Source organism: Pelmatolapia mariae, linkage group LG7, assembly GCF_036321145.2.
Source record: "Pelmatolapia mariae isolate MD_Pm_ZW linkage group LG7, Pm_UMD_F_2, whole genome shotgun sequence".
Taxonomy (NCBI): domain Eukaryota; kingdom Metazoa; phylum Chordata; class Actinopteri; order Cichliformes; family Cichlidae; genus Pelmatolapia; species Pelmatolapia mariae.
The window spans coordinates 55,524,226-55,543,943 of record NC_086233.1 but is presented as its reverse complement, the minus strand read 5'-3'; the positions used below and the strand labels follow the sequence as shown (position 1 = coordinate 55,543,943).

The 19,718-nt window shown below is 39.8% G+C and overlaps 3 protein-coding genes across 3 annotated transcripts; all 3 read right to left on the bottom strand.

The window, feature by feature from the left end:
* Nucleotides 1–3,927: 3,927 nt before the first annotated feature.
* cimap1b (ciliary microtubule associated protein 1B) lies at nucleotides 3,928–8,137 on the bottom strand. Its single transcript, XM_063479823.1, has 6 exons — nucleotides 6,857–8,137; nucleotides 6,532–6,735; nucleotides 6,340–6,441; nucleotides 6,124–6,245; nucleotides 4,180–4,320; nucleotides 3,928–4,090 (listed from the first exon to the last, which is right to left on the bottom strand). Exons 1-6 carry the CDS (start codon nucleotides 6,987–6,989, stop codon nucleotides 3,998–4,000), a joined length of 795 nt encoding a protein of 264 aa, XP_063335893.1. The 5' UTR covers nucleotides 6,990–8,137; the 3' UTR covers nucleotides 3,928–3,997.
* A 113-nt stretch (nucleotides 8,138–8,250) lies between these two features.
* On the bottom strand, nucleotides 8,251–12,764 carry zgc:77752 (uncharacterized protein LOC393862 homolog). Its single transcript, XM_063479822.1, has 13 exons — nucleotides 12,620–12,764; nucleotides 12,158–12,349; nucleotides 11,978–12,058; nucleotides 11,615–11,733; nucleotides 11,336–11,473; nucleotides 10,975–11,246; nucleotides 10,581–10,874; nucleotides 10,208–10,462; nucleotides 10,010–10,126; nucleotides 9,828–9,929; nucleotides 9,651–9,731; nucleotides 9,439–9,549; nucleotides 8,251–9,311 (listed from the first exon to the last, which is right to left on the bottom strand). Exons 2-13 carry the CDS (start codon nucleotides 12,346–12,348, stop codon nucleotides 9,189–9,191), a joined length of 1,884 nt encoding a protein of 627 aa, XP_063335892.1. The 5' UTR covers nucleotide 12,349; nucleotides 12,620–12,764; the 3' UTR covers nucleotides 8,251–9,188.
* A 1,693-nt stretch (nucleotides 12,765–14,457) lies between these two features.
* LOC134632442 (ADP-ribosylation factor 5-like) lies at nucleotides 14,458–19,162 on the bottom strand. Its single transcript, XM_063481167.1, has 6 exons — nucleotides 18,952–19,162; nucleotides 18,230–18,310; nucleotides 17,997–18,106; nucleotides 16,658–16,729; nucleotides 15,764–15,889; nucleotides 14,458–15,654 (listed from the first exon to the last, which is right to left on the bottom strand). The coding sequence occupies exons 1-6, from the start codon at nucleotides 19,016–19,018 to the stop codon at nucleotides 15,568–15,570; spliced, it is 543 nt and encodes a 180-aa protein (XP_063337237.1). The 5' UTR covers nucleotides 19,019–19,162; the 3' UTR covers nucleotides 14,458–15,567.
* Nucleotides 19,163–19,718: the final 556 nt, after the last annotated feature.

Here is a 19,718-nt window from a genome sequence, read left to right as displayed (position 1 = left end):
AAAATTACACATCCTCCTCCTTTACTTTCTTTCCTATCTCTACCTACACTGCTATATCCTTTGATTACAAAATCTAAATTTGGTTTGAGCCATGTTTCCTGGATGCAAATGATATCAGGTGTCTTATTAAAAAAATTTTTATGAATCCTTTAAACTCTTGTCCATTTGCTAATAAACTTCTGGAATTCTATTGCAACATAATCATATTATCTTCTCTCGTGATGTTCCTGGCTTCCCATCTTCCCTAGTCTTTGGTGTATATGTTCCCATGAAATCCCTCTCATAAATGATTGTGCTCCCCTCACAACCATTTAGATTTTTTCTGTCTTGTATTTTACTTGATCAGCACAGTTGATTACATATGCAATGAATAACATTCATATCTTTTCCACTGTGCTTTCAGTATCCGTTCTCTCTAATTGAGTCAAACCTGATGATGACATCTGTTGAAGCCTGCCTATCTCAGTTTTTCCTTTCTGTTTTTGCACCTTTTAACAGCCTCAGCATAGCTTATGTTGTTACCCATTTTAACCTGCACAACCTCAGTGGTCTTCTTCCTAGCTTCACATTCCTCATATATCACCATGTGCTGCCCCCCAACATTAAAAAATTTATCTGGCCCAACATTTCTCATACCTATGTTTATCCACACACCTAGTACACCTTTGCTGTCCTCTGTACACTGCTGCTATATGCCAATATCGGTGACATTTGTAGCATGTAAGAGGGGGAGAAATATATGACCAAACTATGAAACACATGAATTCTATTTTGACTTTTTCTGGAAGCATAAGTTCTTAAAAGGTTTTACATACATATTAAAAAAAATGGCTACTTTTTTTTTTTTTTTTACCAGGTCTTAGTACTGGGTCCATTTGTTTATATAAGGAAAGGTCAAATGCAGAAGCAGTGTGTGAAACAATAAGCACACTAAAAATCATTAAATTACATCTAAAATACAGGGTGGGCCATTTATATGGATACACCGTAATAACAAGGTTATGGTTGGTGATATTAAAGTCCTGTTTGTGGCACATTAGTACATGTGAGGGGGCAAACTCCTCAAGATGGGTGGTGACCGTGGTGGCCATTTAGAAGTCGGCCATCTTGGATACAACTTTTGTTTTTTCAATAGGAAGAGGGCCATGTGACACATCAAACGTATTGGTAATGTCACAAGAAAAACAATGGTGTGCTTGGTTTCAACGTAACTTTATTCTTTATTCGTTATTTACAAGTTTCTCTTTGTTCACAGCCATTGACATGTCGAAGAGGTTAACATGTGAGGAGGGGAGCGAAATTGTGTTGATATCTGGTGAACGCAGTAACCGGGTCATTGCAGCAGATTTCAATGCAATACACCCTACGAGACCACCCATCTCATATGCTACAGTTAGCAAACTGCTTGCTAAGTTTCGTGAAACTGGTTCAGTGTTGGATTTGCCAAAATGTGGACGCAAGAAAACTGTCACTAATGAAGAAACATCAGTGGCTGTCCTAGCTTCATTCAGCAAGAGCCCACAGCGTAGCACTCACCGCATGTCACTGGAGAGTGGCATTAGTCGAACATCCCTTCGGCGGATATTAGCTACTCACAAATGGCACCCTTACAAACTCCAGCTACTGCAGCATCTCAACGAGGATGACCCAGATCGGCGCACAGAATTTGCAGAATGGGCAAAACAAAAATTGGAACAGGACCCTCAGCTCACGCAGAAGATTTTGTTCAGTGATGAGGCAAACTTTTATGTGAATGGTGAAGTTAACAAACAAAACCACCGCTATTGGTCTGACACTAACCCACATTGGATGGATCCCTCCAAGACTGTTGGAACAACAAAAGTGATGGTTTGGTGTGGTATATGGGGTACAACGATAGTGGGTCAATTCTTCATCAATGGAAACCTCAAGGCCACTGGATATTTGAAATTGCTACATGATGATGTGTTTCCCTCTTTATGCACTGAAGCTGGCACGTTCCCTGAGTTTTTCCAGCAAGATGGTGCACCACCACATTATGGGTGCCAGGTCCGAGCATTCCTAGATGAACAGTTTCCTGGAAAGTGGATTGGTCATCGTGGGCCAATTGAATGGCCCCCAAGGTCTCCTGATCTGACCCCCTTAGACTTTTATCTTTGGGGTCATCTGAAGGCAATTGTCTATGGTGTGAAGATACGAGATGTGCAGCACCTGAAACTACGGATACTGGATGCCTGTGCTGGCATTTCTCCTGCGGTGTTGCTATCAGTGTGTGAAGAGTGGGAGAAGAGGGTTGCATTGACAATCCAACACAATAGGCAGCACATTGAACACATTTTATAAGTGGTCAGAAACTTGTAAATAACGAATAAAGAATAAAGTTACGTTGAAACCAAGCACACCATTGTTTTTCTTGTGACATTACCAATAAGTTTGATGTGTCACATGGCCCTCTTCCTATTGAAAAAACAAAAGTTGTATCCAAGATGGCCGACTTCTAAATGACCACCATGGTCACCACCCATCTTGAGGAGTTTGCCCCCTCACATATACTAATGTGCCACAAACAGGACTTTAATATCACCAACCATTCCCATTTTATTACGGTGTATCCATATAAATGGCCCACCCTGTAGTAGGGGTTATTAGCCATTTTGTTGGGCATGTTTCACAGTGGGTACTCTATCTTGTCATATTTGGAATGAAAAAACAGTGTAACTACAGTACTGATTTGGGTGCCTCTGGCCAGCTTTAGCAACAATAATTTGAAGTAATCAGTGACCCAGTTTTGGCCATGCTTAAGTCATAGGACAGATGGCATCACATTTGATTCTACAAAACTTTGCTATACAACAAAACCTAGGAAAGATGCCCAAGATGCAAAGTCCCCAAGTCCTGTGGCTCCAAAACCAGCCAACATCATCACCCCTCCACCACTGTGTTTGACTGTTGGTATGAGGTGTTTGTAGTGATATGCTCTCTTTAGTTTTCTTTAAATGTGGTGCTGTGAACTTTGGTCTTCTCTGTCCAAAGAAGATATTTCCAGGAGTCTTGTGGTTCGTTGAGATGCAAAACTAAGCTTTGCTGCAGTGCTCTTTTTAGGGAAAAGAGGGCTTCAGTCAAGCCATGCTTGTTCAGCCTTTTTTGGATTGTGGTGCCATAAACTTTAAACATGATAACTGAGGCCTGTAGAGTCTGAGATGTAGCGCTTGGATTTCTTTGCAGTTTGTCTGAGCATTGCAATGTCTAACTTTGGGTTGATTTTGCTGGGAAATACATTCCTACAAAGACAAATATCTGGCAACTGCCTTGAATAGTTTTTCTCACTGTAGAATTAAATTGTTTGGAAATGTCCTTATAACCCATCACAGAGTGTACGAGTGTAAGCGTGTACTTAGGTTTTCACAGGATTGCAGGGAGTTCTCTGAAAACCCTTTTCACAGCTCTATTAGGCAGTTTCACACATTTTTTTTCTTTTCACATAAAGCCAACAATCTGTTTCATAAGCTGCTAGTATTTGGCCAAATATAAAAGCAAAATAACATTATTCTTGCACATAGGCTATGTCTACAGGTATTAAATCTTCTGTATCGGCTGACTTTAACAATTTAGTGGCTCTGTGGATAATATAAATAGCAAAAGCAAAATATCACTAGTATGAAAGTTGGATGCACATTAAAGTGTCACTTTGCAAAATACCAAATGGCTAACTCAGGAATTGGGATTGCAGAGGTTCTGCTATAAACTCTGTGCAAAAGGCTAAACCGTAACCTGGAAATTCCACAAAGTTGAGACATAAGACAGAAACAGTAAATTTATCTTATTCTGTAAAAAGACGAGCAATTTCTTAAAGTATTTTTTCCTTAACTGACCTCAGATATGACAAATGGAGAAATCTGGCCTAAATTCTTTGGCATCAAAATACAATCTCACTGTTGCGCTGAGCAGTTTGTATTTTATGCTTTATTGAAAAACGTCTGTGGTCACTTCCAGTTAAATTAAGAGATGACAGAGGACACTATTCCATAACATTCCCAGGGACTGATAGGATGTACTCAGAATGACGCAATCCAAAGGTAAAGCTCGGGGCTTTGGTTTTTGTGAGGTTTACCTAGCAAGGAAAAATCTTGATGAATAAAAAATGTTCATATTTGTGGGGCATTTAGGATAATAAGAAAACGACATGATCAGGTTTCTTACTTGCTCAGGGTTGTATGCTCCTGGTCCTGGTTTCGCGGTGGTTTCACCGGGAGTGAAGTTGCGGCCTGTCATGCTGAATTGAGGAGGCTTCTGCCCATAAATACTGGGGTCCACAACTTTATAGGCAGCAGGGCCAGGAGTCTGCGGCCAAGAGAAACAAAAGTATAGACAACAACAGTAAACCACAGTTGCTAGGGTTTTTTTGTTTTGTTTTGGTTTCAGCTTTTTAGGGTTTGCTTGAGTAACTTTTACACCTGTATGTAACCAGTCTGGCCTGACACTGTCCTGCTACAGTCTGTGTTGTGGTTATGGTTTTGTTTCATATACATAGGGAATAGAACCTGACGGAGGATTTTTAAGATACCAATATTTGGTATTTCTGTCAGACACATGGAACATAAACAGATTTTCCTAGCATTTGTTGCGTATCATCACTTATGAGTCCTTACTTAGATAATATGACAGTGCAGTTTAAAAATAAACTTGTTCTCTGCTCCAACAAGCTGTAGGTTACTCCTTTACCCTCTGCCTATAGCTGCTTGGATCAGCTGGTTGTTGTATTTGTGGATTTGCAAACACCTGTTGCCAACAGGTAAGTTACAAAGTGCCCTCTAGTTGACAAACTACACAATATCAACAACCATAAGATGGTTGAAGGGTGTTTCTCCCTTCTCATCTTAACTTGTCTTAGCAAATTTCACTTATGAGCAATTTCAAAAGTAGATCAGCAAATGAGATAAAATAGAAAAATTGTTAGTATATAATCATGATGCAATGCAGTTCTTTGTGCAGGTTTTTATATGTACTTTGTATATACTTTTGGAATTTGAGTAATGAAATTTAATGTGATGGCACACACCTTATCAGTCAGCTAGTGGCCCTGTTGGGGGAGAGGTGTAATAGCTATATATAATAGCTACAATGATTTAGATACATTTTAATGGAAGTGAAATTTGCAATGAGATGCATTATATAACCATGTATAACCATTACAACTGTTAAACACTGTTTTTACTAGTCACATGAACAAGTTTTTCACAGGTCAGTCTGAGCACCTCTACAAAAGCAGACATTTCAGGCCTCAGTTAGCAGGTTAAATGATAAAGTTTATGACAGTAGAATTAGAAAACAAAGGAGCTTGTTTGGAAGTGTTGCCAAAAGAAATAGTCTTCTCTATAAAAAGAACGTGGCAGCATGGCTTTCATGTGTAATGTTGCATTGGATCAAACCACAAGACTTCCATTAAAATTCTTAACAGACAACAAAGACTAGAGTTGGAGATGTTTGTCCATACCGCACAGCACCACATTTGGAGAAAACAAAACAGCGTATCAGCACAAATGCCTTAAAGGGGCCTTAAAAGATCTGTGCATAAAGGAATCCCTGCAGACTTCTATGAACTGAAGCAATATTGTAAAGAAGACTGAGATAAAATACCTCCACAATCATGTCAGAGAAATGGTATACAGGGAAAGATTACTCCATGTTGCTTCAAGTTATTGTTGATAAAGGCTCTACAAGCTATTGAACCATGGGGCTTACTTAGTTTTTCAGAGGACTACATAGAGTGATGTGTAAACTCTATTTTTAATGATTATATTAACACCAAATCGTCATAACTACCACCAATATTAATCTGTATTAATTCAATATTAATTACTTAGAAGACATAAAAATTGCTTACAGCAAACTAATACAAACTCAGCCAAAAACAAACACTTTACACTAAAAAGACAAGATGTAAAGTTTACACACAGGTTTAATCTGTAAACAGGAGTACAGTGGGAAACTACTGGAACTGACGTCCATGAGAAGTCAAAGGTCACACAAAGAAACTAAAAGCTCCCAATAATATAAAATCATATTCATTAAAAAATGGCAAAAGGATGGCTTGTCAGTGAAATATGAACTCTTAAAAGACATGTTACATATATAACTATGCACCTTGCTTTGGTCGTTATAGAAGGTTCCGATTTTGTTGCGGCCACGTAATGAGAAGCAGGGAGCAGAAGATGCAACCGCAGTGTTCATCCCTATCACGGGAGGCAGAGAATAGGTTGCAGGACCTGCAGTAGGAGCAAGAGATAAAGGTTACAGATTTTGTACTATGAAACTTTGTTATTCATAGTACAAATACAAAACAACAAATACATATTTTACCTGGTGTTTTGTTGCCACCTAATTCCTTGTGCCTGGCTAACAGTGAATAAGCAGGCGCAGCGCGGTAGATCCACTTTGCTGAATGCTCTGGGGAATATTGACCTGACAGCAACAAAGAAATTTGTATAAAGACACTGAGACCAGGAGTAAAGCATCTTCATGTGCGTTTAATGTGTTAGGAGTTCTGCTGACCTGGTCCAGGAGGCTCGAAGAACTTGGGCTCCTTTGGACGGCCGTGGAGTGAAAATGCAGGCATGCTGCTCAGGCCCTCTCTGGTCATGTTGGTGGGAATCAGGTATCTTGGCCCAGGGGAAAAGTTATTATTGACCTCCTTATGACGCATCCCAAAGCTGAACATTGGGGCTTTGTATTTAGTAGGGTCGTGCTGAGACACACCTTTATCATAGAAGAAGAACACACCCTTACTGAATACTACTGCTACTACTACTACTAATAATAATAATAATAATAATAATTGTGCTGATAACAAAAAAAAAAAAAACTTCTCTAACACTACCTGTGAGTCCAGGCAGTGCATACTTGGGTCCCGGGCTACCATAGAGGGCAGCTATAGGACCTCTTGGCTTGTGGGGCCTCCAGGTGCCAACCCAGGGATCAGCCTTCATCATTACCTTGACAGAGAAAGTCATGGAAAAAAAATAAAATGAGTAAGGGGGGCTTGCACATTAAAAAAAAAAAGAAAAAAAAAGATAAAATCACTCATCCTTCTGTGGTGCTATATTCAGCTGATCCCTTATTCACCATAGCAGGTAGCTCCACATGTTTGATTTAGCAGATTTCTGCTGAGCTTCTTCAACTTGTTAGGCAAATATGTAAAAACACTGTATATGGAGACTCTTAAAATAGCCATCAGCATATTTGCCATCTCATGATGTCTTCACTTTTTTAAAATAACAATAAATGTAGCTCTCATTACAAATGCTAATAGATCTGACTGCAGACTAGGTAAATCCTGTATTGTATATATTATATATATATTAAGAAATTGCATTACTATTGATGAAGGCACTTTAAGGGTTTGCCAACTTTTTCTTAATGTACAGTACAAGTTCTTTCAAATCCTGCACCTTTCTGAGTGGCTCAGTACACGAGTGTGGCTTCACCTGGAACAGCAACATCACGGTGCTAATCATGGCAACAGATTTGGAACAATAATAACAATGACAACCATAACTCATTTCACATGTATGACAACACTAACGCCAGAAAGAAACTTTACTCATTTGCTAACTCGCACTGATTGAGCATAAGTAATCAATAATTATAAAACAGCTTTGCGCTCACCCGTGAAAACAAGCGCTAGCCATGTTAATGAGTTATATAAAGCATCGAGCTAAGTTCATAAATCATACATGGCTTTACTTACGATTGACTTTTGTTTGGCAGAGGCCAGGTTGATTATGTTTTTTTTTTTTTTTACAGAAAAAGCATTAAATCTTTCAACCCCCCCAAAAAACAAAACAAACTGTTTCTACCGTTTGCGTTCCAAACTAACGAATCACTGACTGCTTTCAGCTTTATTCAGTTGGTGAAATAAAGTAAACAGATTCGTGATTTTTACCTCACAAAATCCCGATCCTGCTTAGAGTCCGTGACAGGCTTTTTCCACAGAAATGAGCATGTGCGCTGAACCCAAACACAGATTGTTTAATGGTTGTCAACTTCACTATGACAACGTTTCCATGGCAATGACTCTCTGACATTTATTCTTAATATGTGTTGGATATAATGTTCTTTAACCAGTTTAACCCGATAAAAAATACTACTACTAATAATGAAAAAAAGGAGGAAAGGTTTCTAGTCAGCTCTGTTGGGGTGCCTTGGCTCTCTCGTATAATATCTGACTCACTCACATTTAACCAGAGACATGCAAGAAGTATATACATGCAATACATTATGCAGATGTTGTAAATGATTTATTAGGTATGAAATGCTGTTCTGCTACAGGGTCACACTGTGGGCACACTGCTTGGATTTAACCTCTTAGGGCTAATGACAGGACGTGATATACTATTCAGTGCTAAACTGATTAAATTGTTGTTGTTTTTAAATTCTAACTTTATTTCAGGTTTAACCACTTTTCTAGCACTCTATGCAGGACTGGTCCATGGCACAGATGTAGTTGTTACTCTTTGCCTGGTACTTCAAATCATCTTAATCCACTGAAACAAACAAATATATGACTTAATCTTAATCCCCTCTACTGGAAATATCGTAGGCTTAATTTATAGGCATTGGCACATTTTCATTGTCCCCTGTGAAGTGTGTAACAGTGTAAGCAGGACACATCATAAACAAAATATTTTAGTGCCAGAGGGGACAGTTAAAATTGAAACACATTAACACGGCTTAGACTGAAAGAGTAGAGCAGGTAATAGTTCTTGTTAGATTGTGTAGGTGATACTTTATTTCTTACATCTAAATCAGTATAGGTTATTAGCAATTTTGTTAGGCCCACATTTATTGTGAAATAGTGATATTTTAAAAAAGGGAAGATAAAGATGAGACATGAAGGGGGAGGTTGGTCTTTATATGTCAAATTCTGCTTTAAATGCACTCCAAAAACCAAACTGTAAAGGGCATTTTTCATAGTGGGTGCTCTATTTTGTCATATTTGGAATTATGAAAAAAGTGGCATCTCAGTGTAATGGCAAACACTTACAGGATCCTACAACTAAAGTAATTAGACAGAATTAAGCAATCATTTATTTAAGTGCTTGCACCTCAATTTTTTTTCTCTGATTTGTCAAAATGTCTCTGTGGGGGGAAAAAACCCCAACAACAACAATATGCAGTATCAGTTTTTGTTTCTGTATAAACTCTTGTCTTCAAAGTGTAGCATTGGTGCTGCAGGCTCTAGTGAAGTATCTGTAGTTGTGGAAGGTTTCTCTCAAAGTGGCCTTCATGACTTTCATTAGAGGTGCAAGGCTTTCCATTTCCTCTTGGGAGTGCTGTAAGATATATGTATATATGTGTGTTTATTTTAAAAAAAAGGAAAATGATAACACTTGAAAAAAAGTTTTCATATTTAGAATAAATGCAACATGATTTACTCATTGAACTTCCACTCTGTCTTACCCTTGTAAGTGCCCGTATCAGGCGGTGAAGCACTGCCTCCTCTCTGTGTGGACAAAGGCTGGTGACTGTGCTCACGCAGCTCAGCAGACAGTAAATGGTGTGTCTCTGTGGCTGTAACAATGTAATATGCCAAATAACATCTTGCATCTAAGGAGATCTAAGTATAAATGTATAAATGCTTAGTAAGAAAGCCCAGGAGATTGTTTGCTTACTTTCTTGAGCACACTGAGAGGATTCCTGTTGCTTGCTCTAATACTCAGTCTTTCTATGTCCTCGGCACTCAGGACAGGGTCCTGAATGAGATTGGAGAAAACCAATAAAAGTGAGAGACAAATGTTTACTGCAGTACAGGGTGCTTAATCAGAAATTCCTTGTGTGATGCCACTAACCCTCAGCTTCTCCAGCCAGGTCCACAAGAGACAGCAGAGAACATGAGGATCTGATTCAGTGACCAGCAGAGCCCAGCCACACTCACTACTATTCAGTTCCTCCTATAGAAAATGTGAGCAGTAGTATGAATTCACTGATATGTTCTGATTGATAACGATGATTACTTGTTTGTTCATTTTACCTGCAGCAGAGCCGACCTTTGCAGAACTGTTTCTCCTGAAAGACCCTGCTCTGCCATTGCTTTAGCTACAGGACGAGCCGTCGAGGTCGGGCCTAGGTTATGTGGATTTCTGCACAGCTGCATGTGAAATTGGTTAGAACACATCTACAGCAAAGCTCTCTTTACTGTTACCATTTTTAAAAATAAATGTAAGGTTACCTCCACATTGGAGCTGTATTTGGGTAGAGCCTTTTTAGCCTTGCACTTTGACTGCTTAGCACAGCTGCTGTTTGTTCTCATGCTGGACACTGGAATATTGAGTATATGAGTTTCCTTTTTGGTGGTTTGGTAGCCTGATGAAAGCCCACCAAAAACTGGACTAACTGGTCTGAGATCAGCTCGCATACGTTCCGGCAAACACCAGTGTTTCTCATCTCCAAGAGCTGTGGTGCAGTATGGATTCAGCTCTGATCCCTTCAGTACAAAATGCAACAAAGGGGGACAAATCCTTTATAACCAGACCCATTTTACATTATTATTCAAGAATTTTAATAATTCTGTATGCACAATTTTGATATTTGACCTCATTTACCTTGATCTTGCTGAGATCAGAGTCACTGTAGCTGCGTTTGTCCATCAGTACCTCCCTTTTCCTCTCCAAGAATCCTAACGGGTCGTCCCATGAGGACATTGACCCCGAACCTGCCCACGAGCTTCTATGACCTTCTCTCAGCAAGGGCAAGTACTTCTTAGACACCAGAGTCTCTCTCACAGTGCTGCTCAGGACCCTAAGTGCAGACCTCTTGTCCAGTTCAGCATAGACCTCTGGAGGTGAAGGAAGACCCAGAGCCAAGCAGGAGAGCCGCACACACAGGAGGTACACCACCTAATCAAGTGGAAGTCAGAAAAGAGGAGAAGGTTAATTGCTCTACAATCCAGGCATTTCATGACACAGGATTAATGTATTATGATGACAAAATCCAGACCTTTGGTGTTTGTCTGAGATTGCGAGCCTCCTTGCCGTGCAGTAGGAGTGCTTGTCGGTTTAGATAGTGCTGCAGGGTGAAAGGGGCTCCGTGCCTCAGGCTAAGGTCTGGGTATTGAACCAGCTGTGTGCCAAGCAGGCGAGCAAAATCAAACACCTTGCTTATCTGTGCCCGGGTTTGGATAGAGCGAGGTCGTTTAATCCGCACAAAGTGGACGGCCTCACTCGGGCTGATGCGCAAGGTGTAGATTAAGTAGCAAGCTATCAGGACACCTGGCGATCAGGAACACAGCAAGAGCATTATGTGTGGCCAATCTGCAACATGCAATACTTACTTACACGGAATATATTTTTAATCCTACCTGTCCTCCCCAGGCCTGCATGACAGTGCACGGCCACTCTTCCTTCCCTCACCGCAAAGGCAATAACCTTCACTGCGTCAATTAACCCAACAAGAGATGACACTCCAAAATCTGGCATCCCAAAGTTGTAAAAGTAAACTGCACATAAACATATGTACATAAGAACAGTGAGCTGAAGGAAAGAGCATTAAAGCCATCAGCATAATGTTCGCACACAAAATAAACTGTTTTCTGTATTGAAAGTAAATATGCTTTGCTTTCAGTGTTTTAAGATCTCACTGTCATTGTCCATGAAGACCTGAGGAGAGTAGGTGAAACCACTTTCAGGGTCCAGAGGAGGTCCACAGTGAGCATGCTCGCCTGGGAGCTGCATGTTAATGATCGACCTGATGTTTAACCTGAAAGTAAAGTCAAAGAATGGAGGAAACCTGCAGACACTTGGTGTTCATCTCAAAGGTTTTTTGGTTGTTACTTGCTATGTGTCCACAGTTCCAGAAGCTCTAAAACTACTACGATCATCAAGTGTCGTTGTAAAAAAGTGATACAAGATGCTTTATGTCCTTCCTTTTTTGTAGTAATTACTGTAAGGATGCGGGCGTCATGCATCAATTTACTACACAGACAATACTGATCAGTGATTACCTTTGAAACTGATCCATGATGTTGTACTTCTCAATTAGATAACTTGATGGTCTTGCCATGGCAACTATGTCATCTGTTACCCTGAGACAAGTAGAAGTTCACAGTCAGCATGGACTCCTTACTGTTTTGCTAAAACACGCACAACACAAAATTATGTGTGAGATTGCCAAACACTCTCACCAGGAGGAGAAAATGCCTCGAATAACTTGCTGGTTCAGCTTCCAGCACTCTGGTCCCTCGTAGCGACAATCTTTACCTCCACAGGCCAGTAGACAGAGGAGCTTGGGTGGGATAGCTTTCACCAGATTCTCCCTGGCCTGGGAATAGGTGGGCTGTGGTACCGGTATGTGAGGGGTCAACGTCGGCATCATCCTGCACATGTAAAACCTGCAAATCAGCTTTTGCTAACATATTATATCTGTGAAGGATGCCTCACCTGGAAGAAATAGCAGCTTCCTTCATCCTTCAACTCTGACAAACATACATCTTGCAGTCTGACAGTATTTGTATTACTTTTAGCTGTCATTTTACTTACTGTGCAAGGATGTCATTTCTGAAAGTGTTCTGCTTTAAGAACAGTCCAACTATATTGTTTTTACAGAACTTCATATGTAATAAACAGCAATTAAATGTAACGCTTACCTTTCTGTTTATGTTGAAAAGTGATGGTTTAAATCCCATTTAATGTATTTCTATGAGGCTTTAAGAAATATATAGAAAAAAACGGATCAACAAAGTAGAGTACACATGATGCACACCGCTTGCACTCACTCACAAAACTGTGTGATGACCCAGCTCCACTAAGCCTGATTAGCTGTCATAAATACATTAGAACAGACACTCATGCATCGTAGCAAGCCAATTATATAATCCTTACACCTTCAGCTATAAACACTGTGTATGTCCTAATTACCTGGCACCTGGCTTCATACATGATTTTACTCCACTTGATATGCTTAGAAACTGTTTACCTCTCTAACAAGCATCAAAAGAGAGACTGTATGAATGTTTTGCTCACACCTGCTCAGTCTGGCAACTATGGTAACTGATTTATTGAAAATTGATTCACTATAAAGTCTTCATGGCGGAAAATTGCCACACATTTTAATCTTAGTGCACATTAAACTGCTGTGAATTGGAGATAAACGTCAATGCATGCCCCTTCTGGTTCTCTGTCTGTATATGACCCCTTCCTGCACTACAAGCTGTTCATTCAATAAATTCACTTCTCATTAGTACACTGGGAGCTGCCCAGCCCATGAGTCGCCACCAGTCCCCTCTGAGGCCTTTCCCAAATTGCACCCTCAGTTCATGCTCAAGCCATCTGCCAACATCTACTAGAAACACTGTCAAACTTAAATGAGGATTTGGCCCCAGCTAGTGACTCACCTTTGACATTATTGCCCCCTGCAGTGCTGCAACAGTAACAACATGGTAATGATGAAAAGCTGATAATACAACCTTTTTCTAGCCCAATGAGGGCTCATCTCCCATTTAAAAAATGATTACCATGTGCTGGATAAATTTCACACATCTGCTCCTGCCCAGCACAGGACACGCTGGGGAAACAGAGCTACATTACAAAGCTTTTATTTGAAAGCAATTTTATATTCAAGTTTTTTAGCATTTCAACTTTTTACCCTTCTTCTTTACTTGACAGCGGTCTTAATTTAAGCAAACGCTGTGAGCGAGCTGCTCTCCCTTTATAGTGCACCATATAATATGTCATTATATTTCTCTATTATTCAGTCCGCATTCAACTTGAATCCCTGCATCTGATAGCCTGGCACTCATTTTCCAGCCAAACTGCTACAAAAGACCAGACACTCTTATTCAGGAAACTGCCATTTACTAACATTTAGAAGAAATCCACATAACTAATCCTGCTTTTCTCTCCAAGTCACCATCATATACCACTAGCTGTCAAAATGAAGGGAAACTGCATCAAGGTCACGTAGGCTGAATGTTTTCCTCAAACAAAGCACTGACAGCTATTTTCAGTGCAATGCCTCCAGCTCAGTTTGTTAGTTTACAGTCAAATCGCTTCCTCACCTCTAACTTTTAGTTACATTAGTTTAAAAAATAAAAAATAAAAAAAATAATCTTGCTTGCCTGAGGGCCACTTTCAACATGCAGAAGCTGTACAATTCGCTGTACAGATGACCTTAGGTCACACCCAAACATCAAGGAAGATATGTGCTAGGAAATGTGGTGGCTTGAAAGCAAGTAATACATAAGCAAAGACAGGCAGAAGGTGAGATCCGTTTGTAAGGACTCTGTCCAAGTCACAGCGCAAAAGCAAAACATAGCTGATACTAAAGATTTTCACTTCCTCTCAGCCTGGTTCCTGATAAAAAGATGTTGACTGATGATGAAACAAACCTGAAAGCCAAGAAAGGCCTGGCCTGAAAAAACACTGACAAATGACGCCAAATGTCGTCAACAATGAGCAGAGTCTGAAAAATATCTTTAAACACCAACTTTATTTGGAAAATATTATTAGAGAATATTTTTGACAGGTGTCAACATCTTAAAGCACAAGTTGGAATGTACCCAGATAAATTGATGAGTAGGCATGGGATATGTAACACAGTATTTGCAAAACAGTACAACTGCTGAGAAACAGACAAAAGCAATAAAGAAAAAAACAAAACACATGCTGCTTTACTGTGTTGCAATGACACTGGCCCTGTGTCAACACTGAAAAGATGCTTCCTTCCTCCTTTTAGTAAAAAGATTTTTTGTCGGGAGGATAGAAGATCACAAGATAAAAGAACTTAAGTCCCCTCTTTTTCCATTGTGGTTCATAAAAACAAAGTGAAAAAAGGCAAATGAGCCAAATTCACAGATGTTCAAACAGGATAAGTTGCAGAAAGAAATCTGTTCTCACTTTGGTTTTGCTGCACCCCAGCATGCAATCCACCACATCTTATTGCATAATTCTGCGTTTCAAAAGCATAGAGAGACAAAAGCAAATTAGGAGGGAGCATGACCTAACAATGTGATAAAGAAAGGATTACTCAGATTTAGGCAAAGAGGGACCAGAAGGCACGATGCTCCTTTGTGGATACATGTGATTCCACACTAGTAACAAAATCACTGCAATCCTCCTGCACCTCAGACTAAAAGGCACAAGCCTTTTCAAAAATGAGTTGCCATTAGATTAAGGACACAGAGGTGAACCGCAGGGCTGGGTCTAACATTCACAGTTTGTGGCCTATAAATTGTCTTTAAATAAAGTTTTTTATTTTGTCATATCCCTCCAAGTTAATGGTTGAGGAAGATAAAGTCTAAGTACAAGAAAATGATTACTGCAGATGCTGCCTAGACAGGAGCCAAGGCATTAAACGGAAATGATAAGTGGTAATAAGTAGGAACAAAAAGAGAATAGACACTAGGTCAAGAGATAATGTAACTGATAATACAATCAAAAAGAGGAGTTATTAATTTTTTCCAAAGATGACTACATTGTCCACCAGCCTGATCCCTTGTGTGATCACTGGTGCTGGGAAGTTTCTTGACTGAATGTCTGTGCCTTCAGTCCTATTTTGTGCCGTTTAGTCTCTTTCTTCTATCCAACCAGTCCTTCCTCAGTTCTTGGACAACTCTTGGGATAGCCAGTCAAGTCCTTCATATAGCCCAGTGCCCTGGGTAGCGCAGGTAGACTCAATGTGCCACTGGGGGGTGAGATAATGTGAGATTGTGAAAAGAGCTCCAAACGTGCTTGCTTTTTGTTTTTTTTCCCTTCTTCTGGTGTAAAGACCGTTTTCTACTCAAATTACTTACAGTTCTGCTGCGAAGGGCATGAAGGCCAAGTTTGTCCGTCAGCTCGCTGACCGATAAGGCGTTGGGAAGATCTTGTTTGTTTGCAAATACCAGCAAAACGGCATCTTTCAACTCGTCTTCTTGCAGCTGCAGAAACCAGATTAGAGATTTCATGTTATAGCAAGATAAATGGGGTGAAGGACATTTCTACTGAGTTTAGATCTTTGTCTGGCACCAGTGATTCGACTTTACTGTCATTTCAAGTCCTGATAAACTTGACTGTTATTTTTCTCTTTGACTATGGGGACCTATCGAGGCAGCAAAGTCATCTTAAATCATGATGCCACCACCACCGTGCTTCAATTTTGGGACCACGGGTTCATGGCTCTACACCGTGAATATTGTTGCATGCTCATCTCAAACAGTACAACTCTATTTGTCCACAAACTCTAAGATTATTTTGTAAAACTTCACAGTTTTACATACGTCAATCCATTTTCAATATGTAAATTTGAATTTATTTGGCCATAACTGTAAACTGGATGAAGATCTGCTGTTATTTTGGGACAGGCTTATGCACACATATACACATATCTTTCATTTTTATGGGCTATGCCAGTAACAGTAAGGCAACACTAGAAAGTAGATACTATTTGCTTCTGGATGGCTCAGAAGAAGTAAAAATATGATGAGAAATCCATGTTTCTTCAAGGCACGACCAAATCAATCAGCACTTCAAACTACAAACAGACTCCTACAGTAAGGAGGACAGTCATCTAACAGTAAAAAAAAAAAAAGGAGACAAATATTTAAGGATCAAGTACATCCTGTAAAGACTAGGTTTATGTTTTGAGTCCCTGTAAAGCATGTTGGGAACAGAATTAAACTGTTTTTCCTATTTAGCCAAGAACTCACCATCTTAGACAGCTCTTCTGCTGATTCAGTCACTCTTTCTCTGTCATTGCTGTCCACTACAAAGATGAGGCCCTGCACAACAAGAGAGGTTGTTGAAGTGATTACATTAGAATTTAATGTTGGTCATTTAATGAAAAGCAAATATGGTCAGTGTACTGGTATGTAGATTTTAAGATCAACTCAAATATGCCACAAGATAACAACTAAAGACATGCTCATACAGCTTTGGTGAAACTGCAATGACTTAAACTACAATAAATATAAGATACATAAAATAAAACCAGTCATTATGTATTTTGACAAATCTATTTGCTTTAAACATTATGGCTGCATTGGCATCATTTAGTTTTTTTTGTTGCTTTTGCATTTCTTAGCTGCCAACTGCTACTACTGCTCAATGACACATTGTTATGCCAAACATGAGATTATGTAATCCTCAGAAACATGGTATCCAACCAGATGATTACTTTGAATCCCATTAACTTGGCCTCCAGGGACACTGCGAGGAATCTCGGGAGTTGTTTGTGATCAGGACATGTCCTTCAATGTGCCCATTAAACAAATATCTAGGACTGCTTTCTTTCACCTATGTAATGGCACTAAAATTAGAAACACCCCATCTCAGAGTGATGCTAAAAACTAGTTCGTGCTTTTATTATTTATAAACTAGACTGCTGTAACTTATTATCTGTTTTTTCTAAATGTTCCCTGAAAAGTCTCAAACTAATACAAAATGCTTCAACAGAAGTATTAACAGGGTTGAGAACGAGAGCTCATATTTCCCACATATCGGCTACACTGGCTCCCTGTTAAAGAATTGAAGTAAAGTGGGAGGCAGAGCCTTCAGCTATTTAGCTCCTCTCCTGTAGAACCAGCTCCCAGTTTGGATTTTAGACACAGAAACAGTCTCTACTACTGAAATTAGATTTAAAACTGTCCTTTTTGATAAAGTTTACAGTTAGAACTGATCAAGTGACCCTAGGGCATCTATTAATTGCGCTGCTATAGGCTCAGGCTGCTAGGAGACTGCCTCCGGCACTGCCCGTCATATTACACACTTCTTTTTACTTTCTCTTTCACTCCACCTCCAACTGGATGGCTGCCTTGACCAAGTGTATTTCTGACTGAGTTTTTCCTTCCTGCTGTTACCTAGTGCCTCCTCTTGAGGCTCACCTGACTGTAGGAGTTTTCTCTCTAACACTGTGTGAGACTTACCTTCCACTATAAAGCACTTTAAAGCAACTGTTATTGAGATTTGATAAGCGTGAACTGAGCTAAATTACCTTTAGGCTATTAATCCAAAGTTGTCACAAAACTGCATGATGGTCATATTACATACCTGTGTGTTCTGGAAGTAATGCCTCCAGAGAGGTCTGATCTTGTCCTGGCCACCCACGTCCCACACGGTGAAACTGATATTTTTAAATTCTACCGTCTCCACATTAAAACCTTTACAGAAGAAGAAGAAGCAGAAAGGGGGCAGCTCTTAACACTGCTAAACACTGGAGAACCATCAAAGAACCACAAATGAACTTCAAGTTGTAAAAGGAAAAAGAAAGGAAAGTCTCTCACCGATGGTTGGGATGGTAGTTACAATTTCACCCAGCTTCAGTTTGTACAAGATGGTCGTTTTTCCCGCAGCATCCAATCCAACTGCAGGGAAACAACGTGGTTTAAATACAAGTCAACATTCATACTGAAAGTGAATACAAGTCAGTGTTGAACATTGAACTGATTGCGTAACAGCGTCTTCCTCCAGTCTTCAGTCCAGTCATCACTCACCAGAAGTCGACTAATATCGTGCCCTGTTGCGCCATTTGCGCAAATAAACGTCATCAGGAGATAATTGCTTAATTACTCGAGTTAAACAACGTGAAAACGCCGTAACGAGTTACCGTCAAACAACGTATGTTAGCATTTTTAGTTACAATATTTACAGCTTTAATCGTCGCACTGTTATTCTTTCAAGTGCCCATTTGCCAATGACAATAACATTAATTTCAGTAAGTTTTCTTTTAGTATTTTAACGTAATTTCTTTTAAAATGATGCTTTTAACAGACTTTACTACGAAACTTCTTTTAAACCACACACATAAAAAATTTAAACCCTCGACGACAAAAATTTGTTACCTTTTTCAAACAACAAAATATTACGAACAACAATAGTTATAATAATATAATTGTCTCTTCTTTGTGCTTTTTCTCCTCTTCCTCCTCCCAAATTTTTAGAAGTCTGAGAAGTACTCTCCCACGAACGCTCATCAACAACTAGCTAACAGCTAGCTAGCACTCACCCATCAAAATCCTCATCTGTTTTTTGCCAAATAGCCGACCGAAGATGGACGAGATGGTGAGCCCCATAACTGTCCGTGGATGTTTGACTTTGTGGGAGTAGAAGTGACACAAGCCTCAGCAGGAACACACACGTAGACTGTGGTGCTTTATCTCTGATCCGCTTTTTCACTGTGATTTCCACACAGGAGCACTGCCGACTGCCACGTCCGGGCCAACGTGGAACACGCACACGTCACAAGTTTGAATCAACTTTATCAACTATCTCTGTAAACACCACAACTCTTTTGTAGGATGCTGCGCTTTTTGAGGTCTGTTTGTACGGTATACCGAGCGGTATTACACGGGATATGAGAGGGAGTCTTTAACCATTCAAGAAAGTTTATTTAATATAATTTAAATTACTTTTTCCTGCTCTCATATGAACAAAAATGCAGAGCCCAATTCTTACCACTAGATGTCCCTGTAACACAGACGTTCAATTATTGTAATCTAATACACCGACCAGTAATCAGTTGCACTGCACTGTCCTCATCCTGTGAGTGTGTGTGGATCTATAGCTGTAGAATATACGAATGGCAAAAACGGTTTAGGGCCCTTCTATGATCAGCATCAAGCATACATCCCAACAAGCCCTTGTTGGTTTAGCACAGGGGTAACACGTTTTTTGTAGTTGGTCACCAGGTTTGCACACATCTGAAGTGGGATTTTGACTAACTCTAAATCCTTGAGGTTTGGAGACTGGGAAGCCCACTCCATCACCTTAATA